This window comes from Syngnathoides biaculeatus, chromosome 10, assembly GCF_019802595.1.
Source record: "Syngnathoides biaculeatus isolate LvHL_M chromosome 10, ASM1980259v1, whole genome shotgun sequence".
Classification (NCBI taxonomy): domain Eukaryota; kingdom Metazoa; phylum Chordata; class Actinopteri; order Syngnathiformes; family Syngnathidae; genus Syngnathoides; species Syngnathoides biaculeatus.
In genome coordinates, this window is record NC_084649.1 from 56,765 (window position 1) to 69,843 (window position 13,079).

At 44.5% G+C, this 13,079-nt stretch overlaps 1 protein-coding gene across 12 annotated transcripts in view; it reads left to right on the forward strand.

Moving 5' to 3' along the window:
• plekha6 (pleckstrin homology domain containing, family A member 6) overlaps positions 1–13,079 on the forward strand; it is a 94,209-nt gene that overhangs the window by 38,007 nt on the left and 43,123 nt on the right. For 10 of the 12 annotated variants that reach the window (XM_061833243.1, XM_061833242.1, XM_061833241.1 and 7 more), the window contains 3 exons: positions 3,025–3,528; positions 9,207–9,687; positions 9,974–10,060. In XM_061833243.1, coding sequence (XP_061689227.1) covers positions 3,025–3,528; positions 9,207–9,687; positions 9,974–10,060 — 1,072 coding nt within the window. The remainder of the gene's footprint in view (positions 1–3,024; positions 3,529–9,206; positions 9,688–9,973; positions 10,061–13,079) is intronic. The other 2 variants (XM_061833246.1, XM_061833251.1) reach the window with 1 other exon arrangement.

Sequence of the window (13,079 nt, forward strand, 5' to 3'; positions counted from 1 at the left end):
CAGTTTGTGACAATAGGTTAGGGTACGAACGTAGATTGACTGGTAAATTGAGAGCTTTGCCTTTCAACTTAACTCCTTCCTTACCACAATGGGCCACAACAAAATGTTCATCTGCACCGATCCGCCTGTCGATTTCCAGCTGAATTTTTCCCTCATTTGTGAACAAGACCCCAAGATACTTGAACTCCTCCATTTGGGGCAGGATCTCATCCCCAACCTGGTGAGGGCATGGCACCCTTTTCTGATTGAGGACCATTGTCTCGGTTTTGGCGGTGCTGATTCTCATCCCATGTCCTTCACACTATGCTGCGAACTCCTCCAGTACGAGTTGGAGATTGTGGCTTGATGAGGCTAACTGGAGCACATCAGCTGCAAAAAGGCCACCAAACCATACCCCCTCAATGGCTCGGCTGCACGTAGAAATTCTATCCATTAATGTTATGAACAGAATCGATGACAAAGGGCAGCCTTGTTAGAGTCCAACTCTCACCAGAAATTAGTCCAATTTACTGCCGGCAATGCGGACCAGACTCTGACCCTGGTCATACAGAGACACAACAGCCCATATAATGGGGTTCGGTCCCCCATAGTCGCACAGTACTCCCCGAGGGACACGGTCGAATGAATTCTCCCAGTCCATAAAATACATGAAGACTGGTTGGACGAACTCCCATGCACCTGCAAGGACCCTGCTGAGGGTGGAGAGCTGGTCCACTGTTTCATGGCCAGAATGAAAACCATATTGCTTGTCTTGAATCCTAGATTTGACTTCCCAATAGACCCTCCTCTCGGGCACACCTGAATAGACATTATCAGGGGGGCTAAGTAGTGTGATCCCACTGTAGTTGGAACACACCCTCCTTTGCTCCTTCTTGGAACGTTGGACAACCACTCCATCGTCCAATCCAGAGGCACTGGCCCCGATGTCAGTGCAATAATCCAGAAGCGTGTCAACCAGTACAGACCCACAACATTCCAGTGTCTTTAGGAGCTCTGGGCAAATCTCAACCACCCATGGGTCCTCACCACCGGTGACCTCAACCCCAGAGATTCGAGACCCTTTTTCAGAGAACCCAGACTGTGCTTCCTCATGGGAAGGCATGTGGGTGGAATTGAGGTCTCCCACTGACTTGCAATGTGTCAAATCAAGGTCAGCAGCGTTACATCCTCATTATAGACAGTGCCGACAGTCCACTGCTTTCCCCTCCTTAGACACCGAATGGTTGACCAGAATTTCATCAAAACCAACTGGAAGCTTTCTCCATGGCCTCACCGAACATCTCCAATGCCCAGGTTTTTGCTTCAGCATTCAACAAAGCTCCATTCCACTTGGCTGGTACCCATCAACTTCCACAAGTGTCGCACAGGCCAAAAAAGCCCGATAGGACTCCTGCTTCAGCTTCACAGCATCCCTAACTCTTGGCGTCCACCAATGGGTTTGGAGAATGCTGCTACGATTGCTGTTACGGCCACAGCTCTGGTCAGACGCCTCGGCAATAGAGGTGCGGAACGTGACCCTGCCCCCCCCAGAACATTAGCAAAGTTCTTTCAGCGGTGGGAGTTGAAACTCCAACTGACAAAGGAAATCTGCCAGCCATTCCTCGGAGACTCTCGCAATATGTTTGGGCCTGCTACGTCGAACCGGCATCTGCCCCACCATCGGAGCCAACTTATCACCAGGTGGTGATCAGTTGAAAGCTTCGCCCCTCTCATCGTCCAAGTGTTCAAGACACGAGACCACAAGTCCAATGACACGACCACAAAGTCAATTATCGGACTGCGCTCTAGGATGTCTTGATGTCAAGTGGTCATCTAGAAACCCCGATGCTTGAACATGGTGTTTGTTATGGACAATCTGTGCAGGACACAGAAGTCCAAAAAGAGAACACGGCTAGGGGTCTGATAAGGGGGGGCGTTCTTCCCATTTACCCACTTCTGTGTCTCACTGTATTTGCCTAAGTGAGCACTGAAGACCCCCAGAAGAACAATGGAGTCCCCAGTGGGAGCAGGCTCCAGCACTCCCTCTAAGGACTCCAAAAAGGATGGGTACTCTGAACTGTTGTTTGGTGCATAGGAACAAACAACAGTCAAGACCCTTCCTCCCACCCGAAGGCGGAGCGAGGCTAAATTCTTGTCCACCGGGGTGAACTCCAATGTACAGGCGCTGAGCCTGGGAGCACTGCATTTCCCCACACCTGGTCGGTCCCTCTCACCGTGAGCAACTTCAGAGTAGAACACAGTCCAACCCCTCTCACGAGGACTGGTATCAGAGCCCAAGCTGTGTGGAGAGGCGAGCCAGCCTTTATCTAGTCGGAACTTCTTGACCTCACACACCAGCTCGTGCTCTTTCCCTGCCAGAGAGGTGACATTCCACGTCCTTAGAACCAGCTTCTGTAGGAGGGATTGGATTGCCAGGGTCCCTGCCTTCGGCCACCGCCCAGCTCACACTGCACCTGACCCCTATCAACCCTGCCAGAGGCGGTGAGCCCATGAGAAAGGGGACCAACGTTACCCTTTCAGACTGCTCCCGTGGGAATCCCGTGGGAGCCCCGTGGGTGTAGGCCTGTCCACCAGAAGCTCGTCTTCAAGCCCCATTTCCAGGCATGGTTCCAGAGAGGGGCCCTGGTCTCCTGTGTCATGGCAAGGCAAACCTCTATTCATTAGTTTTAGTCTTCATAGGGGTTTATGGAGCCGTGTCTGGTCCCTCAGCTGGGATCTTTTTGCCAAGGGTGACCCTACCAGGGGTGTGAAGCCCAAGACAACTTAGCTCCGAGGATCATTAGGACACACAAACCCCTCCACCACGATAAGGTGACAGCTCATGGAGTGGTACACAAAACCAACAAATTGAAAATTTAAGATGTTTCATACAAGCAGCTTGGTACTTGTGGTTTTCACATCTGTCCCCCATTCATGAAATCCAGTGTTTACATTTTGCAAAGGAAATGGTTACAAATATTGATACATGTTGACATGTAATGTTGTGCAATGCATTTATTTTAATGTCTTTTCTGTTCTTTTTAGATCAACTACAGCTGTCTCACCTGATCAGGCCATGGTTACTGGTGACACTGACCTGCAAATAGAAGTGAAACAACAGACAGCCCCCAACAAAAATGAAATTACAGTAGACGCCTTGGAAACACCCCCACTTTCAACTGCTTGCTCTGGTTATGACACAGTTCAAAAGAATGGGAGAGACAGAGATGGTGGAGGAAAAACTGAAGATGAAGGTGGAGGGCCTGGTTGTGGCAATGCTCAAACAAACCACAATCTAAATGGATGGTGCAATCCTTTCCCCCCTGGCTCAATGCCGCAAAACTACAACAGCAAATCCACTCAGTCCCAAAGTCACAGCACTTGTACACCAAATGACATAAGGGAACAGCACCAGAATGTGGTGCTGAGGAGGGGTTTTGTTCCTAGAACTGCCCCTGAGAGAGCAGCACAAAGGAAAAGTTCAATGGCACAGCTGCAGCATTGGGTGAACCAGCGGCGGGTCATGGTATCCCAGGAAGAGATCAACAGGTATATATGCCTTGCAATTAAAAGTATGGTGACAAGGCAATTTGTGGCTTTAAAACATCCCAATCACTTACTAAGATATTATATCCTGGCTATACGCTATGATGTAAACAGGTTTTCAAAATGCAAGTACTATTTGAATCTCGCCTTATTTTAGCTTTTGGAATTTAGAGTCATTTAAAAATGTAACAGCTTTGTTGCAAATTCCTCTTTGATAGAATAATTAAGGAAGCAGAATCAGTATCTGAATTAGAATCATCTTTATTCGCCAAGTATGTCATAAACATACAAAGAATTAGTTTCTGGTATTTGGAGCCGCTTTCATACAATATATATGATGACAATCAGGGCAGCTAGTAATCTGGAAGTGATGAATATCTTTTTTTTTTTTTTTTTTTTTTTTTTTTAAATTGTGGATGGAGAGTCCTGTAGCATTGAGAGAAGTTAAGAGTGCCTATAAGAGCAGTATTCCAGTCCAACAACCATTGTGCAAAAGGCGTAAACCAGGGGTTTTCAATGCGTTGATATCTCGTTAGTGAGTTCCCCCCTATTTTAAGCCCTCGCTTAAGAAATCCTATCAAACATGACGATGGATGCTGCAGTAAAGAAGACAAAAATGTATCACTTTCATACGGAATGTGAGGCGGACTTTTTTTCCATGTCATTTTTTAAGTGCGTTAGCCTCAGCTCCCACAGTAGTGAAATGTGTTGCGGCGTTTTTGAACTGCGTATGGAAAATACGACACCGACATTCCGCCGAAAAGCAAGCTGAGAATGAGAAAAGTGAATGAACTAAAATCCCAATTGGCCGCACAGCAGTCACTTTTCACACAGCGTAGTTCAACAGTGAAAGCCGCCACGGAAGCATCTTTCCGGGTTCGTCACATTATCGTTAATAACAAGAAGTCCTTTAAGATGGAGTGATGGTCAAAGTTGTTGTTCCGATCTTTTAAAAATAAGGTGGAAATAATATCTTCAATAAAATTTATGCAGCTGTAAAGGAGTACAGTTACATGGTGCTGTGAAGCCATGGCTGATGTGTGGAAGGACATTGGAGATTGTGAGTTTTATCACTGCAGTTGGACGAATCCACTGACGTGAGTGACATAGCCCAGGTGTGCATTTTCATTCGTATAGTGTTCAGTGATCATCACTCAACTGAACTGAACTCAGATAATTACAAAAAATGTTTATGGCTATGCAAGGCACACATGTATTTACACAAACAATCCTAAATATACTTTAAAATAAATATGCTTTACACTTTTTGTATTGGGTAGATCTTTGTGGCTTGGTCATTCTATTTCATTATTGGTCGTTCTAAAAAAGACGTCAGCAGCCCCCCCGGTCATATACCACCCCACCCACTCCCTCCCGTCGATCGCGAGAGGCAGGCTGCTTGAAAAGTAAATCTTATGGTAAAAATTAAAATATTGAATGTGCAAGTGTTGCAGTTATTCGTCAGTTGATTGTGGAACTTGAGCAGATGCTACTTGGGTGCGAGAGGCTCATATTTGTCAACAACAAATGTGCAGATGGTGTTTCGCGATGAGACTACTACAGTAAGCGGGAGTATGTGAACTAGTGATGTATGGTATGGTAATAATTGGCCCAGCAAAATCTGACAATAAACTCAAGACAAAAAATTAGCAGAATGTTGCAGTCAAATTTCAAGTTAGCCATTTAAGAAGTTAATTGCAATAGACAGGAAGCTCTTTGGAGTGCCTGCTAGTTTTGGTTTGCATTCTTTGGTAGCTCCTACCCAATGTTGCAAGAGTTGGTTGCCAGTATGTAGGGGTTCTGAGAGGATTTCGTCTGTTCTTGTCATAGTCCGAGTAGCGTGCAAGTCCTTGAGTGTCGGTAGTACGGGACTGATGATCCTTTCATCAGTTTTGATTGACTTTTTTTTTTAATGAGAGTTTGTCTTTTTTTGTAGCAGCGCTAAACAGACTGTGATGATGGAGGTATACAGCACTGATTCGATTACCGCTGTCTGTCTACTGTCTCAGTAGCTCTTGTGGCAGGCTGTGTTTGCTTAGAACCTGCAGGAAGTACAGTCTCTCCGGGGCTTTTTTGTGGATGGAGTTGTTTTTCACCCACTTCAGGTCCTGAGATACTGTTAATGGAAGAAACTTGAGCTGTCACCATATCATGGTGAAGGGATTCGTGTATCCCAATGATCATTGGAGCTAATTTGTATGGTTCTTCATGCCCCTGGGAGGGTCGACTTTGTGGTCCTGTCATTGAACTTGCAACTTCATGTCTGGAACACTTGGGTGAAGAGATGGAAAAGCTGTCAACTGATCAACACCTGGTGGTGAGTTGGCTCTGATGGTGGGGAAAGATGCCGGTCCGACGTGGCAGACCCAAACGTATTGTGAGGGTCTGCTGGGAACATCTGGCAGGATCCCTTGTCAGAAAGAGTTTCAAGTGCCACCTCTGAAAAAAACAAAAGAACTTTTCTCATTTTCCAGGGGACGCAGTGGACAATGAGTACAAGTGGGGTTTGGTGAGGCCATGGAGGAAAACCTCCACATAGCTTGGAGAAAATTCTGGTCCACCATCCGCCGTCTCAAGGGGTGGGCGGAGCAGTGCACCGTCAACACAGTGTAAAGTGGGGATGGAGCATTACTGACCTTACAACGTTGTGAGATTGTGGGGAGAATTTAGAAATGGGTTATAGTTAGCCTATATTTACATTTGTTCAATGATTTTAAATATTTAAGTGGAGAAACTACTGTATGTAAAATACATGTGTATATGAGAAAAAAAGTGTATTTTTAAACTGGAAACTTAGATAAGGTTTTGAACTTTACTTCTTAGGTAGGTTTTTACATGCTATTTCTCTGTCTCTTCCGATCACTAATAACAAATTTTAGAAGAATCGTCACACCTTCCTTAAATTAAGAAAGTTCATGAAGAGGAAGTTCAAGAAAGAACAACCTTTGTCAAAGAAAATAAGCTGTTTTGGTTGTCTCAAGACTGGTTAACATGCAAAGCAATTCAGCAGTGAAAGTGAGTGTGAGGTGTGCCAGAAGCGGTACCCTACCTGTCTGCATGAGAACAGAACCAAAGGTGACATGAAACCAACACAAGTACTGTAGAAGAGAAACAAAGTGAAGGCCAAGATGAACCTGAACTTGGGCTTCGTAAAGGGACAATCACAGTTATAATAGCACATAGACCAATTTTTAGTGAGGCTTGCACAATTACCTCTGCAACACTTCTGGTCTAGAGGTCATCTACAACATGTCCAGCAGAAAAAGTCCTCGTGTACTGTGTGCATTTTTGGATACTTAGAGCAACTCAATTTTCCTCAATGTTGTTGTTGACATGTTAGAAGCAAATATAAATTAGATTAAGCTCAAACTCCCTACAATGACGACAACTTTGACAATTAACTCCCAAAGAGTGAAGTCCACGCCTTCTACTCAGGAAAGAAGATTCCCTTACCACCATTGTACACAAGTTAATTCTTCCCTGAAAACAGAGCTCACATTCCCACAACTGAAAATGCGAAAGCCTGGTCCCACCTGGAGGACCTTCATGAAAGGACTGCACCTCTTTTGTACTGTGAAGTAGGCGTACTCGTTGGGTATAACTGCTCACAAGCACTTCTACCAAGGGAAGTCTATTTGGCAGAGTAACCCAGTCCTATGCACAACACACAGACCTAGAATGTATTGTTGTGGGATGTGCAAGTTCCAGTGTGAACTAGAGATGCCATTGGAACAAGTCAACATATGGAAGACATGAATGTCATACCATGGCAACACCGACTGCTGGAGACAAATTTACTTTTATGTTGTTTCATACTTGGCCATTAAATCTGTTTTGGATTCTGAAGTGAAACAAGTGACACCAGATGTGAAGTCTTCTACCAGCTTCCGTACAGAGGTGCACTATCCATCCATCCATTTTCTTAGCCGCTTATCCTCACGAGGGTCACGGGAGTGCTGGAGAGTATCCCAGCTGTCAACGGGCAGGAGGCGGGTTACACCCTGAACTGGTTGCCAGTCAATCGCAGCGCACATAGAGTCAAACAGCCACACTCACAATCAGACCTTGGGGCAATTTTGAGGGTCCAATTAATGTTACATGTTTTTGGGATGTGGGAGGAAACCGGAGTGCTCGGAGAAAACCCACACAGGCACGGGGAAAACATGCAAACTCAGACCTCAGAACTGTGAGGCCAACGTTTTCCAGCTGCTCCACCGCGCCGCCACGTGCACTATGTAAGCAAAATTAAAGTGAATGAAGTGACTCCAACAAAAATCATAAGGCTATTTGAGTCTGACTTCTCAGAACAATAGAAAGAAGATGGTCTGATCTCACAACATGACCAGAAGTTCTTGTCAAAGCTAAAGGACAACATTAGACAGACAGAATATGGTCTCTAAGAGATGCCACTACTGTTCAGAGTGGAACGACTGCTAATGAAAATTTCAACACCTTGCAAAGGGAACAAAAAACGTGAAAAAAGAAGTGGAATTATCTTACAGTTAGATCATTTGTGTGTGAAGCAACATTTTAACATTCTTAGTCTGTCATGAGCGAGGCCTGGCTACTGCCATGGGGGGTGCCACCTCTGACACCTGTCACAGTTTTTTTTCCGCATTTGGCACTCTAATTGACTAGGCATTGACAAGTTTTGGATTTGTCACTGGCATTTGTTAGTTCGTTGTGTTGCATTTACTCCAAGTTGGATTCTCCACTATTGAGAGTAAGTCTAGTGTAGAGCTATCCTTTTCACATCGAGTCTGTGCCCTTTTGTTAATCCACAGCTTGTCGAAGCTCTTAGTTTGTTCTATAGTCATTGGACCTCATTTCAAGTTTTTGGATCCTGCCTTTAGTCTAGCGTTTTTGTGCCTAAGCCTTGTCAGACTGTTGCACCTGGTTTAGACCTGTTTCTGGATTAAAGCCACTTTGAATATCATGTCGTTGCCTGGAACTCCTGCATTTGGGTCCACCCCCATGTCGATGGTTCATGACACAGTCAAGCACATGTATACACAAAACTTACTTTACGGTACACTGTATATTACATTATTTCTGTCACAAACCTCTGGTGCAGGGGTGGACCCAAATGTAGGACTTTGAGAAACAGGCATAATATTCAATGTGGTTTATTCCGGATAGTGAGTCATAGACGGTGTAGCAGTCCGTCTCATTATTATTGTTGACCAGTTGTTTAGTTTGCAATGTTAAATCTGTTTGAGTTTACATTTCAAGGCAATATTGCATTGTCTTCTGATGACTTTAGTTAATGTGTAATGAATAGAATTAAAAAAACACTTTTTTTAATAGTTGTTAAGTTCCTCTTAACTATCTCTCATGTAAGATTAAAATAATGAGTAACATTCTGTTTATTTGGTCTTCATATTTTTTCCAACAAAATAAAAGCTGCAACGTTGCTGCTGTAGTCACATTTCAGAAATCGTGCGTGTCTAGTCCCTGTTTACATATTGTCAATTAAACCAATTTCTGAACAGACTGATGCCATATACTCTAGCATTTAATTCCTGCCAAATAATCAGTTGCAACCATATCATTAATATTCTTAGAGCTGGTAGCAAAAACAATGCCAAATACCCACCCAGGGATACGAACAAAAACTTCACATATCATCAAACAAAGGCTCAAATCTAATCTCACATTGTTTTTTTCCCCGGTCCTTCCAGTCCATGCCATTATTACCCAGCAAGTCAAGGGTTGAACTACTATGGCTACACTAGTGGCCCCCAGTATTTCGAGGAGTACCCGCTGTACCCACCAGGAGTCCGGCCAGACAGCATTTGCTCTGTCTCTGCTGTTGGTGGCTATGACAACCGCTGGGCGATTGAGGAAAAGCGACGCTCATTGAGAGATATGCCTCACCAGTTGTATGGGCTGCCCTCCCCAAGGGACTCATGGGGACCACAGTACTACAGTGGAGTTGAGAAGTCTCTGAGACGTCTTTCCATCCAGCCACGCTCCAGGTCTGTGCCCAGGTCACCATCCTTGTCCTCTCGGGGGGCCTACTCACCTGTGTCACACACCTTTGGCTCAACGGCTCAATCACCATCTGCACATTTTGACCGTTTTTCGGGAAGGATGAGGGATGACGGGATTTATGCTGATCCGTCTGTCTATAACCTAAGGAGATCACTCAGCCCGCCAAAGGTAAGAAACAATGTAAATAAAAAGTTGGGATGATCAAATGCAATTATAGAAGGGGAGTGAACAATCAAGCTTTAACATTAAAACAAATTCGAAATATTTATAAATATTTAATTTTAAAATTTTAATTAAATTATTTTTAAATTTAATTAATTTATTTAAGTAACCATACAAAGATGGAAGAAAGAATGAATGACTAATGTGACCATTTTTCATTTTCTCCAGTCTCACATCCTTGCTGTCATTCCTGTCTGTCTTACTCTTCACTCATTGTCTTTCCTTCCCTCAGTATGACTACTCTGGTGATAGGCGGTCCATAAATCAAGGATTATACTACCACAACTACCCTGTTTCCCCTTCCATCCACAATAAAATGGTATGTGCTGCCAATGTGCTGTGATACATTTCAATCTAGATAACGAAACGCAACCAAATAGGTTGTGGTAGCCCGATTGTTTTGAATATAGTTTAGTTATAACAGTGCTAAGTCTTAACTGTGCTCTTACTACACATGTTGCTCTGTCTAGCAATGTACACAATGCATTATTAAGACATTCTCCAAGTAGTTTTACTAGCCATTGGTTCTGTTCACTCTGTTTTTAACCAAAAGATCAGGTGTGTGTGTATGCGTGTGTGTGTGTGTGTGTGTGTGTGTTGACCCACAACTCCGCTACATGATGAATTAACAGTGACAAATGAGATTGAGTGTTTAGTCTCTATTACACTGAAACATTGAGGGGCTGCTTGCCAGGGTCCCACAATGGCTGTATGAGCATTTGAACCGTCCCCATTTTGAAGATCAGATGCTAACTGGCACTATTTGTAGTAGCTGGTTAGTCAGTCAGGTTTCCAACCGTGTGGGTGGGGAAACCCATTGACGTTGGTTTATTAGTGGAGTATATAATTCATAATGTTGTCTGGGCATAAAATCCATGGTCATTTTTCATTTAGTACCATTGTCGCTTCATCACATCTTAGGTCTTTTTAATTTTGTAACCAATTGATGATGTTTCAAATTTGCAATATAAGGTGCCACCATGAATTACATGACTGAATCTGAACCAGGACAAGAGGCAGTGGGCACCAGTAAAAGAAAGCTTTTAATGCCCAACATATACCTGTCTCAGGGATATAGTGAGTGGGTGGGGGGGAAAGGGGGGATTTGGCTGTCGGGCAGCAGTGCCTGGCAGATTTAACCCCCCTCCCCCGACCCACTATTCCTCAACCCTGCCGGCCTACAGGCCTCTCCAGATTTTAATTCACCACACGATTTGGTGGTAATCCTGAAGCTGGCCCCCCATGGGCTGGATGACTGCTTGCCATTGGGGCTCCCTTTTCATGCCCTGCTGCGGCAAACTGGGGGGCCTGCAGGTTGGGTGGGCGTCTTGCTTTCGTGGGGTGATGGTGGTTGGTTTCCAGGTGTCATTGGGCCCCTTTGGCCTCCTCCAGGTGGCCAGTTGTCAGGCAGCCTTGGTAGGGAACGGTATCCTGTCTGCCTTGCTGCCCTCGGGTGATTCCTGGACCCAATCCCGCATCTTCATTGATTAGGTGGGGTCCTCACCCTCCCCAGTGAAAACACAGCTATTACAGGACACTTCTATCATTCATTGTGCAAGCGAAACAGTGTCAATTCATTTGCATGTGTCCTCAGGCACACACCCCTGCGAGACTTTCGCTGGGTGTTGAGCCAATCACTTATTGTGACAAATATTCATCCATTCATTTTCTGGGACGCTTTTCCTCACAAGCATCCCAGGAATGCTAGAGCCTATTCCAGTTCTCACCGGACAAGAGGCAGGGTTCACTGGTTGCCAGCCAACACCCTGAACTGGTTGCCAGCTAATCGCAGTGTTGTGACAAATAACTCGTGAATATCCAAATTACTTGCGTATCCTCTCAGTCACACTCTCATCATATAGAATTTTAGGATTTTCATAGTCACTCCCACCACACTTCACTTGTACAGCCAGGTTCACGACACTTGTCTTGCATGGTTTTTCCTTATCCTTTGTCCTGTCCTTCCCTCACAGAATGTAGCACTACTGCCCTATAAAGCACTCATATCTAATGTTTCATCATTCTAGATATGTAATGATTTACTTTTCTCATCTCATTTACAATTAGTGTTTTTTTCTTTTGTCTTTGTTTCTCACTGCCATTTACAAATTTTGTTCTTTTTGACTGACCGACTATGATTCTCAAAAACTACCAAGTGTAATGCTCAGAAACCACAGCGGGAGCTTAAAATCCCCATTGTGACAGAGTAAAAGTGTTCCAACATAAATAGGATAAAGATCCTCCATTCTGCTTGACCTAACAGCTGAACAGGACTAAAACCACACAAACAAATTGGCATGGAATCCTCGTATAACATTTGTTTGTTGCATAGCTCACCTTTCTGTCCACTGACACACACCTAATGGGAATGTCAGTCTAAGAGGAAGCAGATTATGGAACACCATAATGCATTTAGTGATTTAATTGGCAGTATTATTTTTTATGATTAGCACAACATTAGCCAGCTGCTCCATCCTCAGCACCCTTCAACCAATACACTCACTCTCTCACCTCTGGACATGTCCATACCATCAAAGTCGAACCATCAAAGTTGAACCTTGTCTCCAAAACATTCAACTTAGCCTGTCCCTCTATTTAGCTCCTTCTAATCCTATCCAACCTGGTCACTCCAAGAGAGAACCTCAACACCTTCATTTCTGCCACCTCCAGTTCTTCTTCCTGTTGTCTATTCAGTGGCATTGTCTCTAATCTGTACATCATGGCCGGCCTAAGCACTGTTTTATAGACTTTGCCCTTTATCCTAGCAGAGACTCTTCTGCCACATAACACACCAGACACCTTCTGCCAGCTGTTCCAACCTGCTTGGACCCGTTTCTTCACTTCCTTACCACACTCACCATTGCTCTGGATTGTTGACGCGAAATATTTGAAGTCGTCCACCCGTGCTATCTCTTCTCCCTGTAGCCTCATTCTTCCCCCTCCACCCCTCTCATTCACGCACATATATTCTGTTTTACTTCGGCTAATCTTCATTCTTTTCCTTTCCAGTGCGTGCCTCCATCTTTCTAATTGTTCCTCCGCCTGCTCCCTGCTTTCACTGCATTTCACAATATCATCTGCGAACATCGTGGTCCAAGGGGATTCCAGTCTAACCTCATCTGTCAGCCTATCCATTACCACTGCAAACAGGAAGGGGTTCAGAGCTGATCCCTGATGCAGTCCAACCTCCACCTTAAATTCTTCTGTCACAGCTAAGGCACACCTCACCATTGTTCTGCTGCCATCATACATGTCCTGTACTCTTCTAACATATTTCTCTGCCACACCAGACTTACGCATGCAGTACCACAGTTCCTCCATTGGTACTCGGTCATAGG